The 26,033-nt window shown below is 40.6% G+C and overlaps 1 protein-coding gene across 1 annotated transcript in view; it reads right to left on the bottom strand.

Annotated features, from left to right (window-relative positions):
* Nucleotides 1–7,339: 7,339 nt before the first annotated feature.
* Nucleotides 7,340–26,033, bottom strand: part of ZC3H14 (zinc finger CCCH-type containing 14) — a 30,600-nt gene continuing 11,906 nt past the window's right edge. Inside the window, exons 7-17 of the mRNA XM_044436399.1 lie at nucleotides 23,412–23,572; nucleotides 21,776–21,876; nucleotides 19,622–19,777; nucleotides 18,024–18,098; nucleotides 17,007–17,166; nucleotides 15,785–16,008; nucleotides 13,279–13,399; nucleotides 11,110–11,246; nucleotides 9,725–9,831; nucleotides 7,861–7,967; nucleotides 7,340–7,605 (exon numbers count right to left, since the gene is read on the bottom strand). Coding sequence (XP_044292334.1) covers nucleotides 7,599–7,605; nucleotides 7,861–7,967; nucleotides 9,725–9,831; nucleotides 11,110–11,246; nucleotides 13,279–13,399; nucleotides 15,785–16,008; nucleotides 17,007–17,166; nucleotides 18,024–18,098; nucleotides 19,622–19,777; nucleotides 21,776–21,876; nucleotides 23,412–23,572 — 1,356 coding nt within the window. The 3' untranslated portion in view covers nucleotides 7,340–7,598. The remainder of the gene's footprint in view (nucleotides 7,606–7,860; nucleotides 7,968–9,724; nucleotides 9,832–11,109; nucleotides 11,247–13,278; nucleotides 13,400–15,784; nucleotides 16,009–17,006; nucleotides 17,167–18,023; nucleotides 18,099–19,621; nucleotides 19,778–21,775; nucleotides 21,877–23,411; nucleotides 23,573–26,033) is intronic.

Raw genomic sequence — 26,033 nt, 5'->3', positions numbered from 1 at the left:
GGGATTGGATGTCTTGAATGCTTTGCAAAGCAAAAAGAGTCTGGAGGTTATCTTTGCCTCCAAATTCTTTCTGTCCTTTGTAGGATAGCCATAATCCTCTGAGTTTAGAGGGTTACAGTTATCCTCACAGGATTGTACACCTACTTCACCTAAAAACAATCACGAGAGAAAAAAATGTTTTAAATAAATACTTTAATGAAGTAAGAAGTCAAGCCAACACAAAGGAGGGCTATTTAGATAAACTGTTTACATTTCTAGTCTTTTTATGAATTATGATTGGTTTATGGTAATATCTATTTTTAAATGACTAAGCTTTTGCCCTCTTTAATGTGTCAGACTTTCAGATATTTGAGAATACTACCATGTTCCCACCATAAGTTTCTCATTTTTATCATGATCATAAAGCAACCCCTAAATTTCTCAAAATACAACACTACTGATTTATTAAAACCATAAAAGCTGTAAATACCTAAAATGCAGCTTTCAATGTTAAGACTCTGGTGCAGATTAAGAAAAAGCATTTTTATTTAACATTGCATTCGTATCTCTCCCCCTTTCTTCTTTTGAGGAACCCAGAGTAGTTTACATAGTTCCATTTTATCCTCACAACAGTAACTCTGTGAGGTTGGTTGGGCTGAGAGTGAGTGACTGGCCTGAACCCACCTAATGAGCTTCATAGCTGAATGGGAATTAGAACCCAGATCTCCTGGTTCCCCAGTCCAGTATTTTTTAACTGCAATACCACATTGGCTCTCATTTCTGATCATCTATGCAACTGCAGAGACAGGATTTGTTCGACCATAATGGTGGCTTTTGGCAGCATTTTTTGAGTTAACTAACCCACAAATTGTGGGGTTGAACACTGCAATGTGAGCAGTTTCCAGTCAAATTGGTTAAATCTAACCCATGAACAACCCCAAGTATTCAGATGTCATTGCAGAATTGTATTTGTAGGTTGTTTCAGGAAACTGAGAACAGATAACATATAGCATGTAACCCTACAATTCATGAGTTAATTTATATTGCCACTGAAAACTGAACGGGGCCTTAGTTTCCAGCTCATAGACTTTGGACAAAAAAAAAAAGTTTGTTGACTGTTTTAGGTAGTGATTGTCTCTGCTCTCCAAGCTACAGTATCTTGACTGACTATATTGGAATTAATATTGTAAGTCACATTTGCTATAGTAGTACCATGTTTTCTTGATTTGAATACCCATTACAGCATTAATGCACATGCTATGCTGTAAATATTTCTTATTCTAACCTGCAGGCTGTTGGTTTTGCTGTTTCCTGTCCATGTTAATTCAGTACAGATAAACATTTGAGCATGCCAAAGCTTACTGTGCATACCAGTCACTGTGATTTAAGCAAAGTAAATCCTTTTCCTGGATTTCTTACTTTTTAGCTTCTAGATTTAAGCCCTAGCTTTACAACTTTGTTTAACACCTCATAAATGAGAGGGATTAATCAAGAAGCACATTTGGATGGTTCAGTTAAGCCTACATTGTATGCTTACCCAGCTAATATACTTTCAGTGGAGGGTAAGTAGACATTTTTTTTCCATTTGCATATAATATAGGTGGATGTGTTTATTTCTTTCCTCTCAAGAAAAGAGGAAAGCTCATGTAAATTGGGGCCATGTTTTATTTATTTAAGATAGCCATCATGCTTCATCACTGAATTGCAAATTAAAGTTCATTAAAACAGTTAAAATAAGAGTGTAAAGAGAAAAACAAAGCAAAACCCAAGTCTCTTGTGTTAGCCATGAAAATTGGCAAACACCTGTGAATGTATGAGGGAGAGGATTTAAAAACTATAGTGCTATAGCAGGAAAGGCAGTGGAAGAAACTGCTACACCACACAAAAATTATTTAGAGAAACATGTGATATAATTGTGTAATTTGCCAAAATATTATATACATTAGTGAATTTATATTAATACAGTTCTTGGTCATTGTTAAGACAACAATCTTCCCCAAGTATATTATGAAGCACCTTAAAATTAAACTATTTTAAAATAAACTACTTAAATAGTTTTCAATATTTAACAGCGGCAAATATCATGAAATTTTTTTTAATCAAAAACTAGAAAGAATAAATATATTTTTAAAGCCCTCTTAAAAACATTCACAGATGGAGCCAGCCATATCTTTCTCAGGAGGGAATTCCATAGGGTAGGGTCAACTACTTACTGACAAGACCTTCTTTCTAGAGCCTGCCAATCTTACTGATCTTAGCTGCTGGTTAGTAAGCAGGGGTTCTTAAGATGGTAATAAAGCACAGACAGGTTAATTCTGAGGCAGTACTTGAAGCAACTTAGACCTGAAACATTTAGCACTTGAGTTGGGCCTAGAAGCACAGTTGGTTAAGAATTAGTGTAGTATTATCTGTGTAGTTCCAACAGAGCAGCAAAGAACTACTTTCTGAACTAAGCCAAAAAATTTTAGTTGTCTCCAAAGGCTAGGGTTGCTTTCTGGAGACAAGGTCACACCTGATGTAACTGAAGTTCGTAAAAGACACTTCTGGCTATTGCTGCTGCATCTGCTAAAGTACAGCCGCATCCAATACCTGCTGAAAAATTTTCTTCAGATCAGATTTCCCACCTAAATTACTTTGGTCTTATGTGAAATAAGCTTCAGTTCATTCACCCCCAATCATTACAAAACTGCATTCAATAACCTTTTCCAGACTTTCTCAGCCTCCTGGGAATTAGTAGGTGGAAAACTAAATGTAAAGCAGCAATTATCTGTGTTTTAGTGATACTGCAGCCCAAGCCTCTGCATGCTTTCTTCCAGGGTTTTCAAGTGTGGAATACAGATACTGGCTTTGAAAGGGTCTATATCCCAAACTTTTAATTTTGAACAGAAGGGCCATGTACAGTTCTTAACAAACATGAGAGTAGAAATATCATGTAGGAAGGGAAGTAGGTAGGGAGCAGCATGGGTTAAGGGACTGACCAGGCGAGAAACAATGCTTTGGTAGAAAGGTCTCTGACCTTGCAAACAGCACCAGTTGTGAAGTACCACCACCTTTTTGTACCGGAGTTATCCTGACCCTTTTCAACCAGCCTCTAGTCCAGAACCTTCAAATGCCCTGAAACCATTTATGGCCCCTTGAAGAAGTCTACCTCACTTAAGAACTCTTTGTGTTGCATAGCTATATTATTTCATTCCCATTGCAAACTATTATGAAACTCAACATCCTGAATGGGGACATATTTTAGCATCACCTTTAGTGAAAAGCATTTATTTTGGAAATATCTTGGTATCCAGGAAGCATCCATGATACTGCTTCTGGTATTTTAGAGCAAAAATTGTTCGTTTGTTTGTTTGTTTGTTTGTTATATTTATTTACTGCCCGATAACCCAGAGGGCTTCCTGGGTGGTTTACAATAAAATACAATAAGATGAACAGTACATTAATAAATAATACATCAATAAGTTCCTATAATAATTGTCCTCGCCCCCATCAAAGGGTCTGGCGCCTGAACGCAAGCTGAACCAGCTGCGTGAGTGCCACCTGCTGAAGTAGAATGGCTGCTGGGGAAGCCCCACCCCCAAGCACCGAGTGGGCTTAGCGCAGCTCTTTTGCGCTCTCCTGCTCTCACTTTTCTTCCTCAATCTTGCCTTGTCGAGACTGTGGTGGAAGGCCATGTGGGGGAAGTGATGGTGACAGGGATGGTCCAGGAGAGTGGGCTGCCCCAACAGGGTCAGGCAGGCAGATGGCGGGTGCCCCGTGTGCCACTCGTTGAAGAAGGGCTGTTCTTAATTTTAGGGCACCAGTCCTTAATCATTTTTTTTCACAAACAAAATATGCAGACAATTTCAAATAAGCTACTCCATAAGATCACTCAAAAGAAAGCATTTAATGTGGAATCTGTTTCACAAAAGTTTCCTGTTGGTGTTAAAATGTGTAGAGTGTAAATTCATTTTTCTGGTGAAGCATGAATATTCTAAGATTCCAGAGTGCACCCTGCCATGGTCATGAAGGTCAGTAAACATTCTGAGAATTTGTAAACTTTTTAAAAGCCAAAACCCAAAATGCATGAAATCTTGCACAAACTCCATCATTTCGTGTATCACTGGTTTTGAACAATCGTGTGCTATCAATGCTCTTTGTATGAGGTCTGTTGTTCCTTTTATTGCAAGTATTCCCCTATGTTGTATTTCAAGGGCTTGGAGCAGTCATGGCCATTGAAATAAAACAATTGGGTGCTTAATTTCAAAGCTTCATAATAGCTATCAATTGACTTCTCACATAGAGAGCCTTGGAAAAGCAGAATTATTAAATTTGCAAAAACAGTGACAATTTAGGTCCATCTTTGTATCACGCAGGACAAAACAATAGTCCATATGTTCTTTAGACTGAACTGGCCTAACCTTTTGATAACATAAATTGATCGTGCACTTGTATGTGTGTCTAAAATCTTTTACACGCATCAACTGTCACATGCTTAATGTGTATAAAACAGATCTGAAGTAATACAACTTACACATCTGAAAACCTTTTATATTAAAATATATTTTTTAAAAACTACATCATTAACGGAGCAGATTACAAGTGGCTAAGAAAAGTAATGAGCAGCAAAAGTAGCTACCTTTTCCAGTCTGTTGGTGAACTCTGAACACTGGCATACCCTGCACTTAATCTAAATAGATCCACTTAGTGTTGGATCCAGTTTTACACTGGATCAGTTGTACAAAGGTGGACTTCCCTGCTTCCTCTTTCCACAGCAATTGTTCCAGCCCTCTAAAAATGCTACACAGTCAGAAGATCCAACTGAATAGTGTAAGCTGTGGTATGGGGGGAGACAGCATAGACAGAGGTATGGGTATATCCTGGCACCAGTCCCTACTTGGTATTTCTTGTGCCACTTTGAAATAAGCAGCACGGAAAGCAAAAGGACTTGCTTCTCTACAAATGTATTTTGGATCAGAATGTGAGGCATTAGGAATGCACTTAAAATTGAGGGTTTTGCTTGGTTTGAAGCCAGATTTTTGGGAGTGGGGTGGGGTGTATAGCTAGGACGGGTGTAAATGTCCTCATCTTCTACTTTGCCAATTAACCAGGGTGATGATATATACTGGTCCATTGCAAGCAAGCTGCTGCCACAAAGGGCTCAACATTGCCCCATGGCTGTAAAATCCACTGACAGCTAAAAGAATGCAGACTTCTCACTTTGAAAGTTCAGCAAAACAGCCAGTGATTATTCAGTGAAATAGGAATGACTCCCTGCTGTTTGAAAGCAATCCCATTGTAATTATTGGATATTCTATTTTAAATACCCCTGAAGTGTTTTTGTTAAGTAAGAAGCTTTCATTGGCTGGAAATACCATATTTTTCCTAATTTTAAAGAAGTATTTTATTATGTCCTTCAATCTGTCTGTTTTATGGTATTCCATTGAATTTAGGAGTGTAACCATTTGTTTTCTAGAAGCTCTATGTTTTACTCTGAAGTGTTTATCAGACAATCATCCTTACTTTATATCTATCTATCTTACCCAAAGGTGTATGTCAATTTGATACTGTAATGAAGGTTGTGTATTCCTTTTGGAATTAATCATAAAGAGCTAATCCCTGTGATCAAACAATCCAATGGTTTGCTATTTTAAAATATCAGTTAAGTGGGGGGATTACATAAATTATTTTTAATAAAAATACTGATATGAACTGGCCTTTAAGTATATTATCTGCAACCTTAAAATAATTCAATGGAATTTCCTGAAGTGTTAAACTTCAGAATTCAAGGCTATTATTTGTGAAATCGAAGTTTAAAATGTGAAGCTGTTTTCTGATATCTAATGTAAATATCTGTACAGAATATTATCTTTTGTATATTTTTGTGAAAATGTAGTTCCCCAAAAGATACAAAAGATTTAATAAAAACTTCATTTATGTTACTGCATAATATTTTACATTGTATCCTAAGGACCCCCCCAAAATATTACTTTCTGTTATTTAAATTATAGGTTCTACCTATGCATTCATAGCATGAAGAGTTCTTTCTCCAAATACTTCAATGGGTTTACTATGGTTTTTTCATTTCTAAAACTGGCCATCCAAATTCCTGCCAATACAGATGCGCTATGGGAATTAAGAGACAGAAAGAAGATTGTAGGATTGCATGCTCTCTGCCAGCAGCTCCTCCCTGTCCTGGAACCTGTTCCACTTTTACTACCTTATCATGTCTCAAGGATATCTCAGCATTATTATTAATTAGATTTAGACTTATATCTTGCCTTTTTCTTATTTAAAGAACACAAAGCAGCTTACATCATTCTCCTGCTGCTCTCAATCTTATCCCCACAACAGCAAATATGTGAGGTAGGTTGGGCTGAGAGTCCTGTGACTGGCCCAAAGTCACCAGTCGGCTCCATGACTGAAGAGGAACTAAAACTCAGGCTGTCTGAGTCCCAGACCCACACTCTTAACTACTACACTACACTGGCTATCGGTACTTAAGATTAACCATTTTGTGACTTAACCAGAGTGCATTGCCCAACTTCAAATTCTTGTCTCAAATTCTGACTAAACAGGAAATCCATTTATATTTGTACTGACCAATATACTCCTTTATGTATTCATTTAAACTAAGGTGGGGGGAAGTGGTTCAGGACAGATAAGAAGTACTTTCCACAGTGCATGGTTAAACTATGGAATTCACTGCCACAGGAAATAGGTGGCCTTAAGGGGGAACTGGATAAATTCATGGAGGAGAATAAAGGACTACTAGCCATGTTGGTTATGTGCTACCTCTGTTATTAGAGGTGTATGTCTGCTTGCACCAGCTGCTGAGGAACTTGGGTAGGTGGAACACTTGTACGCATCCTGCTTGAGAGATCCTGGTGGCATTCTCTTGCCACCAAAAGAATGGAGTGCTGAACTGGGGTATGATGTAGCATGGCTATTCTCAGGGTAAAATGATGGGGGTGGGAGGTACTGGCTGCTGCTCTCTTCTCTGCAGCTATGCATCTGCACCAGCTTGATCTCAAAAATAGTGTCCTTCATTTATATCTTAGTTGGCCACCTATCTGGCAGTGACAAGCCCCAGGCCGAACATAATTGCATATCTGAGATGTGAGTGAGCTGGTAGCATTTCCTTATTTTATGTTTTCCTTCCCTTAAAAGAGAAGCTTTAAAAAAAAAGGAGTAGATTCATACTGAGGATGCTTTCATAAAAGCACATATAAGCCATGCAATGTTATTTAAGACCCATTTCCCAAGGAAAAAAATAATTTCTTTGCAATGCCTAACAAAATCTCTTCTGGTTTTGAGATGAGTTGTCTGTAAATGACTTTGCAAAACTGCAGACAAAGGGAGGAAAGACAGTAGGCCAATGCAACTTCCTTGCCTTGACATTTTAATTAAGATTAAAGCAACATCGTCTTCCCTACAGACACTTTATACAGTAAAAAATATGCAAAACAAGTTATTAAATATACAAGTTTCAAAATTACTTATTTCAAGTATCCAATCAACGTCCTTTAAGAAACAATATATATTCAAAGCCTGGCATCTGTAATTCCATCAGCATCTTGTTCCATCAGCCAACATCCATTGTAGTACAATGGTGAAATTTAATGAACAGATTATGTAAATTATTCACTGAAAAAAAAACAGAAAATAAGCAAGTGTTATGACCTTATAAAAGTTATGTGAACATTATCCTGCCCTAAAATTCACCAAGCCAGAAAAAGTTCAAAATCAGATACAGCAAAAGTGTGAAAAATTACATCTTTTCAACATGCAATAAAGTGTTACAGAGGTTTCTTCCATTTTTTACCGAACAACTGGATTGTTCATTGCATCTTCCTTTTTTATAACCATACACAATTCAACAGAATAAGAGAAATCCATTACCTAGCTTGGGTCCGGGTCCATTTCAAGGCATGACGTGGTGGTACAGAAACAGCGGGATGGTAGAAACTGCAGTCTGCTCTGGTGCACTGGGTGTTAAACCTACAATGCTAAGAAGATAAAATGAATCAGAAAAGGCTACTGCAGGAGAGTTCAAATTAGCCTATTTAATCCATGTGGTAAATGTCACTTCCATGTTTTAGAATAATGAAAAGCTTTTAATAGCATTTTTCAAATACATAACTTTGATTATCTAAACACAGATGGGAAAGCTTCTGCTCCTGTGTTTGATTAATTTTAATTCCTATGACCAGTTCCAAAATACAAGAATATCAGTATAATTGATTAATTACAGATTAATGGGTGAACTGAGTCTTGCATTCGACATAGTATGAAAATTAATTAATTTAAAGTTTTTATATGCCATCCAATACTACAATCTCTGGACAGCTTACGAAGGGGGAAAAAACAGAAAACAACAACATACAAACAGCACACTGCACCTGACCATTAATGATAAAATCAAAGATAAAACCAATTAAATATTAAAATGTTGGGAAACCAAAAAGGTTTTCACCTTTCGCCAAAAAGAACAAAGCGACGGCACCAGGTGAACCTCTCTAGGGAGCATGTTCCAAAGTTGGGGTGCCACCGCCAAATAGGCCCTTCTCCAGGTAGCTACCCTCCTAATTTCCCTCAAAGAGTGCTCCTAGAGAAGGATCTCTGCCTCAGATCTCAAGGCATGGGCAGGTGCATAGGGGAAAAAGGCACTTCAGGTATCCAGGACCCAAGCAGTTTAGAACTTTATAGGTCATTACTGGCACCTTAAATTGGGTCTGGACTTCAACTGGCAGCCAGTGTAAACAGTATACAACCAGTGTGATATGGGGGTATCTGCTGGTTCCCGTTAATAACCTGGCAGCTCTATTCTGGACCAATTGAAGCATCCAGATTGTTTTTAAGGGCAGCCCTACATATGAAAATCCTATTCATAGTGTAATTAGTGGTTCATTCACACATGCAAGTCACCACCACATGAGATAGTGAGACTGGATGAACCAAAATTGTGAACTTGAAAGTGCAGCAAATCTTACAAGCAGCCTATATTTACATTAAAAGAAAAGGTACAATATAAAAATGGAATGTAAGAAAACTGAGTCTTACTTGAAACTTCACAATCAAAATGAACCAATAAATAAGACAGCTAGTTGAGAGTAACAATTTTGGCAATCATTATGTTAGGGTATGGCTTAGCAGCTGACTAATCTTAATCTGTTTTTGTATAGATGTATACAAATCTATCCAAGTACCTGAATTTCCTCAATTTAAGCTTAGTTTCCTCAATTTAAGCTTTTCCCCATTTTTTCTCAAAATAAATGCACAAAACATCCTTGGTCTGTTCTTGAATCATTCCTTGAACCTACATATCCAATCATGAGACTGATCTTTCCTGTCTTATCACTTACCTGTTATCGATGCAGCTCTCACCATCCCAAGCATCTCTCTCTTGTCTCAAAGCACCCCACTCTTTTCTGTCCTTTTGAACTGTTGCATGTACACTGCTGCTAATATATGTCTCAGGTGCGTCATGAGGCTATGTGCACAAGCTTTCCCTCCCTCTCTTGTACTAGGCCATCTCTCTCTTTGCATCCCTCTGTGTCTAGCTCTTTCTTCTCCTCCTTCCAAACAAAATGCATTGTTTGTATTAAGTCTTCCAGCTCCATAGAAGACACTCTTGATGGCAGGAAATAGTAATTACTCAATTATCATTCCTCAGGACCAGAATAAAATTGTTAGTAGCCAGCGTTTAGACCTCAGCCCAACTTTTCAAAATCCCTCTGCAGAAGAAATTAAAAATGGTACTTACTTTGGGATGGTAGAAAGGGCATTCCATTTTCTTACATGCTGGAAAAAATCGGCAAAGCTGACTGGTGGAAGATGCTGGAGGGACTGGAACTGGAGCTGTGAAAGCAACTGGAATAAAGCGATACCGAGCACAGAAGTGAATATTTAATTTTTAAAACATCATGTCTTAACAATATCTATGTTATTTCAACTCCTTGCTGATGCAATTCCTAATATTCAGCTAACGGCAATCTTAGGCAAGCAAGGAAGCAACCTCACTGTAGTTAAGAAGGTTTCAGTGTCTGAATGGGCTAGTGTGAGAAACTTAAGCACACTGTCACTTCTTCTAGAATACAAAGAAGGTAGAGTAGAAATTTAAAAGGAGTCATTCAAAATGAAAGCTCTGTTTGCTCCAGAAAGGCATGGCAGCTAACTGAAAGTTCTAGCTACTTGTATAGCTTTGGTCAAAAAGCAGCTTCCTCTCATGTTAAACATGTAAAATAGAAGAGTGACTCAAAGCAGGCATAAAAAAGAAGCATGAAGTGGAAAATGCATGAGGAAAATGGACATTTTGCATCCTCCAAGGAGGATCTGGAAGCAGCTAGTCTATGGTTCCCTCATAAACTGAGCAAATGGAGAAAGAGGACCTTCCTATCACTCCCGCCTGCAGCTGTTGTCAATTCTAGGCCCTCATGGGAGAAGGCTGGGACTAGAAAACTGGTGTGCCCCCTTTCTCCCATCACACTAGGAGAGAACCAGACACCAACTTTTTAATTATGCACAATGAACAAAAATGTATCCTGTACTGTTGATATCTAGGCATTGCAATGTTCAAAACACACACAGCTGCAACGTGATTTTCCCCTATACATTTTGCCCTGTTTGTTACATACTGGCTTGCTGAGTTGCTGGCCTGGAGTATTCTTTTTTACAGTTGTTGAAGGATTAAGAGTTGTTGAAGAACACTTAATAACCTTGGTGTTGTGGCTTGTATAGTATCACAACCCCAAGGTATGGAAGGCTGTTAAGGACAGGAGGGGGAGCATATGTGAGACCCAATCCTCGACCAGTTAAGAAGGTACTGGGAGAAATGAGCTGTGCGGTCAGAGGGGCTTCGCCATTCTCACCATTTTGCCCTCAAGCTGCAAGAGCCATCCTGAGGTGGAGTCAAAAGCTCTACCAAAGGGAAAGACAGAGGGAAAGCTTCCAGTTTGGATTCAACTGTTTACATGAGCAGAAGTATCTCCCTCAACTTTGTTAGAAGGCTTTTAAGAGCTCATACTGTTCTGTAATCTGTTGTGTTTCAATAAAAGAACTGCACTTCAAAAGGCTGTCTAGAGTTTGATAATGGGAAGGAAAGAGGGAGGGACCAACTTACAACACCTGGCACAGCAAAAAAATCTTTACCTGGTTTAGCAGGTGGGAGTGGGGTCCGTCGACTGGCATGAGTATATGGGCAGTCTGGCTTGGCGCACTTGGCATCATATTTACAGTTTGGATGGATGAACAAGCACTTGTCAGCAAATTTGCAATTGGGAAAGGCCCTGGGAGAGAGGGAAAATGAACATTATTCCTGCTTAGTTAACTTGCTAAACTGCACCCTCTGTAAAATAATGCCTACAATCTGTCCTAGGACTGAACACTAGGCTAGAGCTCACAGGCTAGAATTGTAAAGGAAGACAATACTGATTTTTTTTAAAAAAATAAATCTAGTCTTCCATATTCAAATGGTGAATGGACAGATGTTCACATGCCTAGAGAGTTCAAAGCAGCAAGAAATGCATCCACAAGTAGTGGCCATGTCAAAAATCAACGAGCTAGATCCCCACCACCACCATAAACCCCCACTATGGGCACAAAAACACCAAAATAAGTCTCCGAGGCCACTGGATTGTTCATACACCCACTGATGTCTTCAGGCATGCAGTATATAAATTGATTAGAGAAAAGCCAAATTAATGTGATTTTTCTCAAATGTGTTTGAGCAGGTAGCACATGGGTTATATTCCCTCGCTGCCCAAGGCAAGGCACAGATCACATGAACAAGTGTTATTTTGCCCGGTTCCCTCAGCCTGCCTTTTATCTAGGACAGAGCTCTCCTTTTTCAGTCTCTAGCCATAGGAAAAATCAGTCATTACCATGACAAACAAAGCACTTATCCCTCTGTAGTGATTCCCATTCATTCAGTTTTGTACAGTACAGATAAAAATTAAATACTGTATGAAAGGACAGTGGAACCGGACCATTTGTAACATTATTAACATGAAATTGGTGAAGGGGGCAGCAGCAACATGAAATGGAAAACTGCAGTCTAGATCAACTAGAGTGTTTATTCAACTCTCTCTGATACAAATTTCACGGTACTGTAGTATTCATTAATGGTGTCTCTTACTCTCCTGTCACAGTACGAAGACAGACTGGATCTCTACAATGAGATGTTTACCTCTACAACGGATGTTTCCATGTGTATTTTCATCACACTGTTCAGAGTCTTTATAGATACAAGGACACAATCAATCTGACACAACAGAATCCTCGGTTGAACTCCTTGTTCTTATCCAAGCCCAAATCAAGTCTAAATATATGCAATTGTATTTGATCCATGTATCCATGTCCTGTTACGCTTATCACCATTTCCTTTTCTCCCTTTCTCTGACTGTCCTCTATAACTAAACATTATAACACTGTAAGCACCTTGGAACAGGACTGGGAGGAAGGGGGTTTATGCTGAGCTCCATAAACACAGGCTGTGCTGCAGAAATAATTATTGCTGTTTCACCCAATGTTTCAAGAAACATGGTTGCCAGATGGCCACTGACAACCATGAAGCTCTTCCAACGACCAAGAGCTTTTGATTGCCCAGTGTGAAGTGAGAGGCCCCCCTTCTTCCCTGAACTGTCCTCGCAATGCAGGGAATTCCAAGGTGGGAGAGACTCTCCTCTCAAGAACCTGGTAACGCCCTTCGCTCTGTCCATGACTTAAAACCCAGAATCAAGCACGCCTGGTAATAAAGGCTGCAGAATAAAAGATACAAAGGAAATCATACAAATATGCTCAACTTGCATCATGCATGCAGTCACAGGAGACAGCTTTTCTTGGCATGGAAAGTAATGACCAACCTCCAGAATTTTATTGGCAATTTGTTTTTCTGTGGGGTACATGAGCATTGCCTATACTACGGCCTGTGTGCTGGTCATACACTGTGGTGGTCAGTCCACAGCTATTAGAATACAGACTTGGGAGCCAGGAGCAGAACTGTCTCCTTGGCTAACTTGCTTGCAGGTGCTTCTTGCACAATGAGCACACCAAATGACCATCAAGTCTAGCATCCTGCTTTCGAGAAATATACCATCTCTGCGCACGGAGGTTCCCGGTGACAGATACATCCTCCTTCAGGCATTTGCCCAAGCCCTTTTTGCCAAAGAAGCCAGTGGCAGTAGCCGTGGTCACAGCCACATTCTGTGGCAGGGGCATGCAGCAGAAGCTTGGGTCAACACCTCTTTCTACCATCAAGTGTTACCACTGTGCCTGAAGATCAGGAGGACAAAGTAAACCGAGCTGCGCTGAGAAACTGACTTGCATGGCAGCGTGGGATGATGGAAGGCACACTCATCACCGTTTTTGCAGGCAGGCCAATACTTGCAGCGCTCAGGTACTTTCTCTACTTTGTGTGGGATGCTCACACTCTCCATCTCCACTGCAGAGAGAAAACAAGGAGGCAGCTTTAAATGGCGCACATACATTCAACATGTTTGACATCATAAGGATTCTTTACAGACAATGGAACAGTGGAGAACTGAGAATGCAGTAGTATATATAGGCGCCCCTTATTCAAAATCAAGGTGGAAGGAATGTTATGTGGAAGAGCTGCAATAACATATAAAAGATGGAAGTCTGCATAATTGTAGATGGTGCTGTGTGCACCTGAAACATCATTTTTACCACAATGTCCTTATTTCACTTTCCAAACGACATCAAAGCTAACATAATCCAAGGCTAGATGAAGATATTTTGATATCTGAAACAGAAATTCAAAATGGTTCCTCCACCGTATACCTGATCCTTAGCCACCCTTTTTGCAGAGCCCTAGACTAAGGTGGCCAAATAATTTTGCCTGAAGGTCAGGATGGTGTAGCAATGAAAAACCCACTTCATCAGATTTTCTTTCCTGTAGGGTAGTCGAATATCCAAGCTACCAAAAATGTTAACCTGCCAAAATATTCAACTTCACAGTGGCCATGTTTGATGGCCAGACTATCAAAATCTTATACCCTTAAGAATATTGTGCCTGAAAACACAGGTATCAAAATGTGGAATATTGGTTGGTGTCTTATACTGTGTTAGAGCCAGTGTGGTTAAGAGCGCAAATGGGACTCAGGAGATCTGGGTTCTAGTCCCCATTCAGTCCAGGAGCAAACTGGGTGACTTTAGGCAAGTCACACTCAGCCCAACCCACCTCAAAGCATTGTTATTGTGAGGATAAGACTGAGAGGAGGAAGAGAGTATGAAAGTGCATTTGAGGTTTTTTTTGAAAGGAAAAAAGGTCAGATATAAATATAATAAATAAATACTATTAGTTCATCTGGACCACTTTTGTCATCTCTGACTTGGCTCACGTTATAAACATAAGACACTGTATTTTAAGCCAGCATGTATGCTGTGTACAATTTCATACCCACCACTTGGATGTGGCTTATGCCATTCCAACCCAGGTGGCCTGGTTTGCCAGAAGTAGAAGTAACCCTCCAAGAGTGCTGCAAGAGCCTGTAGTTTTTGGAGGGTTGTTTTCCCCTCCAACACGCCATGTGTTTAGAGGACACAACAAGCTGCAGCCCACCAATAGTCATGGAAATCATGCCCCATGGTGGCTTATTTTGGTCATGCAAGATGACCCACTGATTGGCAATACCTTCCAGAGTTTCAGGCAGTAACTGAAGATGCCAGAGGTACAACTTAGGATCTTCTGTGCTGAAAAGCATGTGCCTGTCCAAGTGATGGGGTGATTCTTCCTTTATTTAAAAAAATGATATCCCACTTTTCTAGACAGCAGACCCTCAAGGCAGCTTATATTAAAATAACTAAATATGCTAAGAAGATGTTTAAGAAATACAGTGGTGATGGAAAAAGGTAAGGCACTCCAACAACTGCTCTTTAAATGTGTGTGACAAAGAGATAGCCTCTTTCCACTCTACCTCTTCACAACTTCATCCATGACTGGGGCCCCTCTTTTGGGCAGCTGGAAAGACGATAGCTCATAGCTCTTTCTGATGCTAGAGATGACAGAAGGCAGGGGAGGGGAATAATGTTAATTGTCCCCTCTTCATGGGTTCAGTCAGGTCTCTTCAGCATGAAGTCCACGTGTAGCCCCCAGCATGTTATTTGTGGCGCCCTTGACATTCACAGATGAAATTACCACTTCACGCACTGCCCCTGCCGCTGCTGCTTAGAACATGCTATAAATCAGCCCTAGCAGTGCCCTATTTCCCAGAGGATGCCCAACGAACCAGCACTGTGAGAGCCTGCTTCTCAGAGGATGCTCTAAGAATTAAAACACAAAGGACCTACTTCCCAGAGGACATTTCAGGAAGCAGCATTTGGTTCCATGGTTTGGGGGGATTTGTTAGTCATGTAAGAATGTATGTATATGTATGTATGCGCAAGAGGGAAGGTCACATCTGGTGAGTCATAAACAGGTGCTCAAGTACATGTTTAACCTCCCCTTGGGGCCAAAAAGTTTGCGCGCTGCTGCCTTTGATGTTTCTGTTTCAGCCCCTGAAGAGCTACTGGAAAATCACACAGGCTTCCAAGATCACAGTTTGAAAGCCACTGAATATGCCCATTGCCATAAAACTAAGTATGATACATCCCATCTGGGACATGGTCCTGTGCTAATTATGGACAGGCATATGTTCTTCCTAAGAGGTCTGTAAAAAAAGAATCACCATGGCAATTGGCTCGTGGCTCAGTCACTGTGTTCCTGCTGCTTGTTGAGCCTGAGTGGCCCAAAGAAAACCATGAAAACAAAGATGCTTCACAATCCCACTAACAAAAGGAGCTTATCCCCTGAGGACGGGAGCATTACCATCAGTGCTTTCCAGCTGTCTGGATATAATGTGCATCTGCTGCATGCGGAGGCTTCTTAATCCTTTGCTGCCTGTTGCTTTGGAGGGAACTGGCCTTACTCCTTCCATAAGGCTCAGCTCCTCCTCTTCTTGATCAGACAAATACCCCGGAGGGCTGGGGACTCCATCCAAAGTGACTATAAACTTGGGACTAGCAGGCTTCTCCGGCTGCACAAGCTGCTCTCTAAAAAACATGGGAGAAATGCCAGTAATAGTGCAACTGCACACAATTCATGACCATCAGCAGAAAGTTGTCACTCATTTGGGGGCTAGTTTTTTAGAAGGCAAGACTCAGTAGAGAAGCCAATAATGCTTGGGAAAGTTGAAGGCAGAAAAGAAAGGGAAGAGCAAATATGAGATGGATCAATTCCATAAAGTTAGCCACAGCCTTGAATTTGCAAGAGTGGAGCAGGACTGCTAAGGACAGGACACTCATCCATACGGTTACTGTAAGTCAGCAATTATTTGATGTCACATAACAACAACAAAGCACTTCAGAGGCTGAACCCATGTTCCCCTCAAACTTCTGATAATTGAAATACACTTTCCCCCTCACTTTCCCTTGCTTCCAACATCCCAAAAGGCTTTCTGTTTGATCTTTTTGTCATATGTTTTGAATTTGTTGCAAACTGCCTTTTTGGACCCAGAAATGTGGTACAGAAATAACAGTAAAGAATAAAATATTCATTTTACATTGTGGAAAAATGAAAGCAAATGAAAGCCACTGTCCTGAGCGATTAGAAGTGTGTGTGGCCTATGTAGGGTGCCAACTAGGCAGCCTCTTCTGAGCCAAGTAATCTTTTTTGCATCTTTGCATTAAGAATGACTGAAAATCACTGGACTACATCCAAAACAGAAACATGCTCAGCTGCTTCTCTGGAACTCTCATTTGGGCCCAAAGGAGACTTGACACACAATTAGTTCATTTCTTGCTATATTCCAGCATGTTCTGAATAACTTTGGAACATAATGAGCAATCCAGGGACACTAAGGCCCTCTCTTCTAGAGAAAGACCTGTGGCATTTTGAAAGCTAAGCAAAATGCCCACACCATACAAATCAATGCTTCCCTGTGATGGACCTAAAGACCAAGCTCATCATTCTGATCTAAGTCTGCACAGTGCATGGTAAGAAACTCAGACTTGTTAAACCGCTAACTGAATTTCAAGGAATCACTTCTTACCTTGTCTGAATCAGCCGTCCTGAAAGAACCTGCAAGGCTTCTGTGGTCCTGTTCCCCACTTCCAGGTTCTGGGGCACCATAACTTCCTCGGATAGCTTGGGCTTCTTTAGGATGAAGGATCTGGTGTCTGTGTGAACCACTGACTCCAAGTCATAATAATCTAAATTGGAAGAAATGTCAGAAGTGTTAGGATGACTTTGATAAATGCCCCCAAATGGAGTGAGGGTATTTCATGAGGGAGAACATGGCCAAAGATTCTGCCTGAGTTAGGCTCCAAGTGGCCAGCTTTTCCCTGCAGCACAGACTGCAGTGCATGAAAAGCCATGGAAGTGAAGGTGGCCTCACGCTAGCATCACTGTGTATCTGGTTCGTGTATGCTTTTCCAGCCTTAGGAAGCCCAGCTGGAGTGCAGAACCTCTTGCAGCCCATAGGTCAAATCCCATTTTGAAGATGCTCTTGGGGTCTGCAGTCCAGTGGCCAGTGAAGCCAAGGGGAAAAAAGAGTGAGGGCACCCACCCCATATCAGCATATTTTCCTCAAAGCTCTTGCTGCCAGTGTGGCATGGAATTCGAGTGCTGGACTGGAGACATGGGAGATCCTGGTTCTAGTCCCCACTTGCTCTATGGGTGACTTTGAGCCATTCACTCACTCTCAGCCTAACCTATCTGACACCGTTGTTGCAATGATAAAACAGACTGAAAGAGGATTATGTAAGCTGCCTTGGGTTCCTCATAAAAGAAAAAAAGGTGCAATATAAATATAAAGCATCATAAATAATGGTTTTCATTATTTTTAGGAGAGGCATTTCAGCCTTTAGGAAATAGGCAGAAGAGAATGCACAGGAAACTACCAAATGATCAGTGGTGGAGGGAAAGGGAACAGAGTCATGGCCTTCTAGGAAACCCTGGAGAATTAGAATAAGGTATTTGACAGAGGGTCAGAAAGAATGAAATTGTTGTTAAAACATAGAAATCTAACTTTGGGGCTGAAATAAAAACAAGAATAATCACAGCTAACCTTGTGGCTTTTGCAATGGCTCCTCAATGCTTGGATCAATCTGGAGACGGGAAAAAAGCTGCCTTTGCTGGGTTCCTAAAGAAATATGAAATGGAAATACCTTTTCCACCAGTTCAATTCAAGTTAAGGATCAGATGTACAGTAATTTCCCTCAATTCTAGGCTTAACAAGTGTTTTTGCTACGAGACATGGAATTCTCTTAAAATCAGCTTCAGCCTTTTCTTGTAATGATTGCCATCCTGGTAGATATCTTCCTATTTCGATATTAACTTTGCTTCTGATTTCTGCCTAGTACCAGAAGCACTCCCAGTATCTAAGCTGTCGCCTTGCTACCCTCATTGGCCTAGGTACTTTTACCTAATACGTGAGCTACACAAACTAAGGTGATTAGTTTAGAAGGAATTAGACAAATTCAGAGAGGATAGGCCAAATCAATGGCTATTAGTCTTGACTGCTCAGTGGCACCTCCAACTCCAGGAGGTATTGCTACTGAATACCCGTTTCAGGAGGGGGAAGATGCTGTCAAGCCTTGCTGGTAGGCTTCCCAAAAACATTGGCCAAGGACTTTGACAAATGGAAAGCCACACTAGTGGGGTCTTCGATCAGATGCAAGAGGGCTTTTCTTAGGTTCTTAGATTTTCAAGTCAAAATCAATGTGGCAACTCTGTTGTTCAGTAAGAGTATGTATTTCTTCAAATTGTACTGTTACTTTCACTTATCCTCATCGCTAAGAACATGGTATTCAAGGCAGTTTTCAATCACAAATAAGGCTTCTATAAAACAACAAATATATTAAAACATAATGTGTGTTTTAAATTAGAGGGTGGGAAATGCAGACTGCATTCCAATCAATACAGTCCAACATGGATCAGGGATTACATTCTCCTCATCATAAGGAATGGAGAAGAAATATGCAAGAATATGAGACCCTTAAATGATTGGGCTTTGTCTCCATGTTGTTGTTGTTGCTAGCTGTGAAGTTGTGTCTGACCCATCGCGACCCCATGGACAACATTCCTCCAGGCCTTCCTGTCCTCCACCATCCCCCGGAGTCCACTTAAGCTCACGCCGACTGCTTCAGTGACTCTGTCTAGCCACCTCATCCTCTGCCGTCCCCTTCTTCTTTTGCCCTCAATTGTTCCCAGCATCAGGCTCTTCATTGAGTCCTTCCTTCTCATTAGGTGGCCAAAGTATTTGAGTTTCATCTTCAGGATCTGGCCATCTAAAGAGCAGTCATGGCTGTTCACCTCTAGGACTGACCGGTTTGATCGCCTTGCGGTCCAAGGGACTCACAGGAGTCTCCTCCAGCACCACAATTCAAAGGCCTCAATTCTTGGGCACTCAGCCTTCCTTATAGTCCAGCTTTCACAGCCATACATTGCAACTGGGAAAACCATAGCTTTATCTATACGCACTTTTGTCAGCAGGGTGATGTCTCTGCTTTTTAGTACGCTGTCTAGATTTGCCATAGCTTTCCTCCACAGGAGCAAGCGTCTTTTAATTTCTTGACTGCAGCTGAGTCCTCCCACAGAATGGCTGCCACAAACCAGATTAATCAGCATACTGCCTGCTTCAAGAGATTACTCTTTCATTAATACCTGAAACTCTCCCCAGCGTTTGTTCCCTTGGTTCTTCTTCCTGTGCCTGGGAGTTCACCCTGGACAGTTGGTTCTGGCCATGCATTGCTTCCAGAAGGGCTTCCTCATGGGAGGTCCGTGTTCTGGGAGCCACAGGAACTGTCTGCTTTGGTGGGACTGTCAATAAACCAAAACAAACCATCAAGTGTGTTAAGCAACAAGCAAAAAACACTTTACCACAGAAGTAACTGCTGTCCCCAAAACTTCCAAACTGAGCCAAAAGAGCAGCAGTTGCTTTCTGATGAATTTCTGATTGTTTCTGAATTGCATTTAAGTCTGGAGGTGCAACATCACGTCCACAGCGCAATCCTAAGCACATTTATTAGGAAGTGCACTTTACCAGATTCAATGGGAACACCTGAGAACACGTATGCTTCTGCTGCTGCAGTGGTCATGCTGCCAGTGAACAAGCACACATGACCAAGAGCTCTGTGGGAGGGTAGCACTGGCTAGAGGAACAAGCAGCAAGCCAGAAGTGCTGCTTCCGGAACTGGGCAAGTCAGCCAAGCTCACCGATACTCTTACTCCTCCAAGTGGTACGATGCAGCTAGTTTCCTGGGGCACACAAGCAAGCGCTCACTCCTCCTTGGACTAGCAGTCACTCCCGCTGCCACCACGTGTTTGGAGCTGCTGGACTCCAGCAGCGGATACTGCCCATTGCCTCTCATTTGCACTAATATCCTAATAAGGTCAAGGCACAGAATTTAAGAAAACTGAGCCAAATTGTTCTTCAGATTCCCAAACAAACAAAAACTGTTGAGCATCTGTTCAGTTTCTGAAGAACTCAGGTCTAAAATCCCTCAATGTTGTGGGTTGCACCCATAAACCACGTTGGAATTCCTGTCCTTTCCCACTGTTCATTAGCCCTAAACTTCATGACCTTCTCAGAATGGGCTGTTTCAAACATAAGTAGAAAAAAAATACAGCCTATCATTTAAAAACACACAATAATGCAAAGAGTAAAATGTTCAAAAGCCTGATGACTGAAATTAGAAATAGTGGGGGCAAATTTCTACTTCAGTGGCAGTTCTTGTCGCTCTTCATTAACTTGTTTTTCTATGGTGTTTACACATTTCTGCTTTCATTTGTATGTGTCAGGATGGAAGAAATTGGTCTTCTGGGGCGCAGTGCTTTACGCAGCTGGCAATAATACCAATGTAAATAGAGACATTATCACCCATCCTGTTGAACTGAGGCTCACACCTGGCTTCAGACTCACTGCTAACACAGTAACAGCCTCCAGGGAAAGAAGTGTTGACAGTACTTCTCTAAGCCCTTGCTTATCTGGGGCACAGCCACTGAAGACCCTGCCAGAATCAGAATTCTACAAGGAGTCTTAGACCAGATTTATACCAGTTTAATCATTATGGTTTCCCTGAAAGAATAATAGAAATTGTACTTTCCTGACAGTGCTGTGTGAACCACTGGTTCCAAATGGGAACTCGGGAGATTGCTAGCTACCTCCTAGAATTATGGATCTCGGAATTCTCTGGGGAAAAGCATGTGTTCAACCAACTTGAGGCTTCAAGCCCAGCAATTCATTAAGTAAGCACATATGGGATTGCTCTCTTAGTCTGTGGTATGGATATTCCCCAAAAGGGGTTGTGTGAACTTTTCTATATAAGTAAAACTTCTGCCTTACTCAGTTTGGCACCAGTTTAGTAACAAACCTATGCTTGTGATATTGCAATAAAAACTAATCCATGGGACTAGATCTTAATTGTCAAATCAAAACTGAGTTCCAGAGGAGTAGCTATGTTTGTCTCTTTCAACAAAAATAGTCTTGTAGTACATTAAGAAGGAACAAATGTATTATGGCAAAAGCTTTTATGGACAAGAGACCATCAGATATATGAAGTATGCTAAAGCTTGAACATATGCAAGGTAAACGCAGCAACCATTGTAATGTCCATTAACACAAACATTCTAAGATTGCTAAATCAATTAACAACCATAGTAGGATAGAAAAGTATCAATGCCATTCAAGCCACCAGTCATAAAATACAACTTCTTGATAGGTACAACCTTAATACGTTGCAATTTAGGTTTCTTAACATTTCTCCTCCAATCACAGCTTAAATGTCACGTATTTCCACTGAACCAAAAGTAATATACCTGCTGCATAATTAGTTGTCTTTGTAACTGATTCCTGAGCTTCAGAAATAGCTTTCAATATCAAATTCTTATTGGCCTGCTTGGAAGGAGGCAATGAAGGTCTGGAATGAATGAAATACACAGATATGAGCAAGGAAATTCAGTGATGACTGCAGATATTCTCTTTCTGCTCCATACATATGCCAGGAGCTAGCTTCCCTGCAACTCTCTTTCAAACAATAGAGCAATTCTTTGGCAAAAGCTCTTTCTTTCTAATGTACATCCAGCAAGCTATAGCCAGCAAAAAAGAGGATCTGAGCATGCATAGAACAGTTTACTGAACCCAAATAAGAAACTATTTCCAAGAACATTCCTTTTGAGTAACCTGATCCCCACAACTCAGTCTCCTAGCTGTACTCAGGCCCTGTAGTTGGCTAGCCCTTTTCTCCTGACACTGAGTCAGGGGGTCAAGGTCTGAACCAGGTTCCTCTGGCTCCTCTCCCGTGTCCCCTCTCGGCACTTCCAGATGCTGCTTGAAAACCTAGAGAAGGCAGCCTTGAAATAAGCTCCCCCTCTTCCACCATCTCTGTTTCTGCAGGCCTCCCTTCCCAGGCTTCAATGCCCTTATCTGAAGAGTCTGTGCCACCCTGGCCTTGAAACATGCACCAAGAACAACTGCCTCCTTCACTCCCAACACATGTGCAAGTGTGGAGCACTGCGATGTTTCATTTTCAAAAGCCTGGCTGAAGCCCATAAAGAGGCTCAGATTAGAAATTTGAGGGTGTTATTATCTCAATAGCTACTACTTGTCCCATCATCAGTACTGTTCTGTGAACCACAAATCTCTGACTCCCGCAGAAACTATTGCATGTATCTACACATGGAGGACAACCATACACACACCGTACCCCTGTGCTATACAACCCACAACTTCAAAATTCAGCCTCTGCTGTGGTAGCAGTACAGGCCTTTATGACTGGACTCCTGATCCTCTACAGGCTTCTTTAAAATCATTCCTTTTGTGGAAAAATAATGGCAACCAAATCCTGGTTTTGTGCAACCTTACTCAGTAATTTCACTCCTGCTTTATTCCTCCCTTTGCATGAACAAATGAGGGAAGTACCCAAGCAGCCAGTTAACCACAGCTTCCCATTACATTAGAACTTGTAACTATGTCCAATGGCTTCCAAACAAGCCAGGATTTAGAAGCCAACTGTAAACTATGACTTCATATTCTGGCTTGCTTGGAAGCCATTAACCATAGCTTCCTAGTTATTGTTAAGATGTAGAAGTTCAAACATTAAAACATTCATAAAAGTCATGCATTAAATTACATTTATCATTTCCAAAAGTCATGCTCAAAACAGGACTTCTACAATAGTCACGCATTACATATTCAAGCAACATTATAGCAACCAAATAATACTTCTGATACATTTTCCTGGTTAAGTTCCACAACAGAAATTGGTCTTGAAATATATGTTATGATTAACTACAGTACCACTTGAAGCACCTTTAGATAGGCAGGTGCTTCATATTTTTAATTTACCCTTTCAGCATCAGTTTCTTTTTTAGAGCACAGAATATCTATATTTACCTTTTGCAGAACTCACACTATAAATAAAAAATGGTGGTTTTTAAGAACTTTTGGCGGTACCTTCTTTCAGGTTTGGCAGGCACAGAGACACTGCTGGAGATGCCTCCCAGTCGCAGTCCATAGTCTTCCTCCTCTTCCTCCTCCTCTCCATCATTACTAAACCGTTTCACTTTGACTACTGAGCTTATAATTGGGAGTTTCCTCTTCCTCAAACTTTCTTCCTGCAAGCAATAGAATAATGTATTTGATACATTTTATTTGATACCTTTGTACTCTGCCCTTCAAATATAGATATTTCTAGATCAACTTAACTATTGCTGACTTTTCCCACTTTGCTTTGAAAATCAAATGGCATTGGTTCTCCCCAGATTCAAAGAGAGACTATTTCCATGGTCTACTGAAACTGTGGGGAAGCAGTAGCCTCCTAAGTGTTGCTAGACTAGTTTTCATAATCCATAATTATTGCCCATGCTGGTTGAGACCAATGGGAGTCAAAGTTGAACAAAAACTGATTCCCCATCCCTGCCCATTATAGCTAACCTCATAATCACATACTATCCCATCTGTTCTGTGGTTTCCGTATCTTAGATTCTAGAATCTAAATCTGTACGCAAACAAGAACAACACATTGCAGTCTACTGGATGTACTAACAGCCCTGAACAAACAACAGCTCAGGGACCAACATGGGGTTTCCTAGATTTCCTATGTCTGAGTGCTGTGCTGTGCCTTTTGTAAACTGTCCAGAGACCTTTGGCTATGGGCATTATAGAAATGTAATACATAATAATAATAGTGCTTCTGGGTTTTAACAACTTGGGAGGAACAGAAAGTATTCCTCCAGAAAGGGTTTTTTTCCTTAGAAAAACCACTGCACTTTTCTTCCCATTTAAAGCGAATGCTATCTGTAATCCAAATAAGAACTTTGATCTGTTGCTCCTGAACAAGACGTTAAAATCCAGAAACAGTACACAAGTTTGCAGAAGTACTGCTCAACAATTTTCCAACACTAAACTATAATTCAGCATATTGTTATGTTTACCTACAGTACCAACCAAGAGCAGCTTTAGCACAGTGTCTTTCTTTTCCCCACCCTCCAATTTCACTTCAGAGTATTGTTTTGACTTTGCAGAGCTTGGTTGTTCCCAGTTGATCAATTAGTCCAACTCACTGCCTTATAAAGTAACACCAGATGCTCAAACCATTCCTTGGGATGCCAATTCTGATCTTTTCTTTCCTATCTTTCCTGTTATACTAACCATGGTTTACTTGCAAGATAGCCTCTAGAATCCACTAGAAGAGGGCCCTAGCATTCAGGACAGTTAAGATTGTCTTTCAAAAAGTACACCATTTCTCCCTTTTAGTCTCACAACTGTTGCACAAGGTAGGCTTGACAAAGATATAATGATGACCTAAAGGGACCTAATGATTGACCTAAATTGACTCACTGAAGTTCAAGGTGGAATGTGATTTGAACCAAAGGACAAATCACAGTGGGCCCTAGTCACTTTTGAAAATAATAACTTCACTGGGGTAGAAGGCAAGTGTGTGCTTTCCATCTTAAGCTGAACACAAATACCACAAACAAAGCAGAGTTTATATTTTACATTAAAAAGCAAATTCTCAAAGTATTTGCCAAGAAATATATACATTTGTGCAGGTTTATTTGTCTTTCTCGAAGTTACATAACCCACCATTGTGAATGCAGTCTTACTTGGACATGTTTTTTTTCATGACAAAAGTTATGGTTGGGTAAGAAGAGGTGTGGGTTAGTCAGTAGAAGCCAATACAGAGAGACAGAGTGTCAGCTGTTGTGAATGAGTATGAAAGTGAGAATGGCAAAAGGCAGACCAGAAATTCATGCAAAAGACAAGAGATTCCCACCCACTGAAGGTCAAAGGTTATATATAAGAAATGCTTCCTGTATTTTTTTTCAAATACATAGGTATATATTTTCGTAATTCGGTGGGCTGGAAACTTGCATTCCAAAAAACATAGGCCTTTTTTTTAGAAAATTTGCTGCATGAGCAATACAGTATATGGATCCATCTTAAACTGATTGATACTCCAACCACTTACTTGAGAATGTTATGATACAAATTACCCCATCACACAATGGGTGGGCACTGGAACCACTGCTGCCACAATGGGAAGAGAACTGAACAGCCACTTCTGTAATGGAAGACTGGTGGCTGTTGCTGGTGTCATGACAGACCCCAGGAAGGTGACATTAAGTTAGCTGTGTCTTTTGGAGCTGGGACCTCGACTCAGTATGCCCAACTGTTCAGTGGAAGGAGTGGCTTTGAGGGATACCTGAATCATAATTCCTGATACAAACATATCAACACTTTGATACCATGAAAGAAGATAGTACTGATCTTTGATCCTTGATTCTTGAATAGAACTCCATTCTCACTATATTAAAAAAATGATGGATTTTCTTCTTTTCTGGAAATACATTATCCAAACTGTAAGATGAATTGAAACTAGCAACAACCTGGCAAATCACACACAAGATCACTACAGTCACCAAGTGGTTCTGTTTAGTGTCAAGAGTATGTAATAGAAAACTAGTTCTAGATTTTTATGTGCATTTTTTGTTGTTTTCCATTGTACTGTATTTATTCTTTCAGTATTTCTATTGTATATTTTAACTGTTTCTAAGGTGTTTTGGTCTTTTAACT

Source organism: Varanus komodoensis, unplaced genomic scaffold (assembly GCF_004798865.1).
Source record: "Varanus komodoensis strain SLA01 unplaced genomic scaffold, ASM479886v1 scaffold3, whole genome shotgun sequence".
NCBI classification, from domain to species: domain Eukaryota; kingdom Metazoa; phylum Chordata; class Lepidosauria; order Squamata; family Varanidae; genus Varanus; species Varanus komodoensis.
The sequence above is the reverse complement of the archived record's forward strand: the minus strand, read 5'-3'. Positions and strand labels throughout refer to the sequence as shown.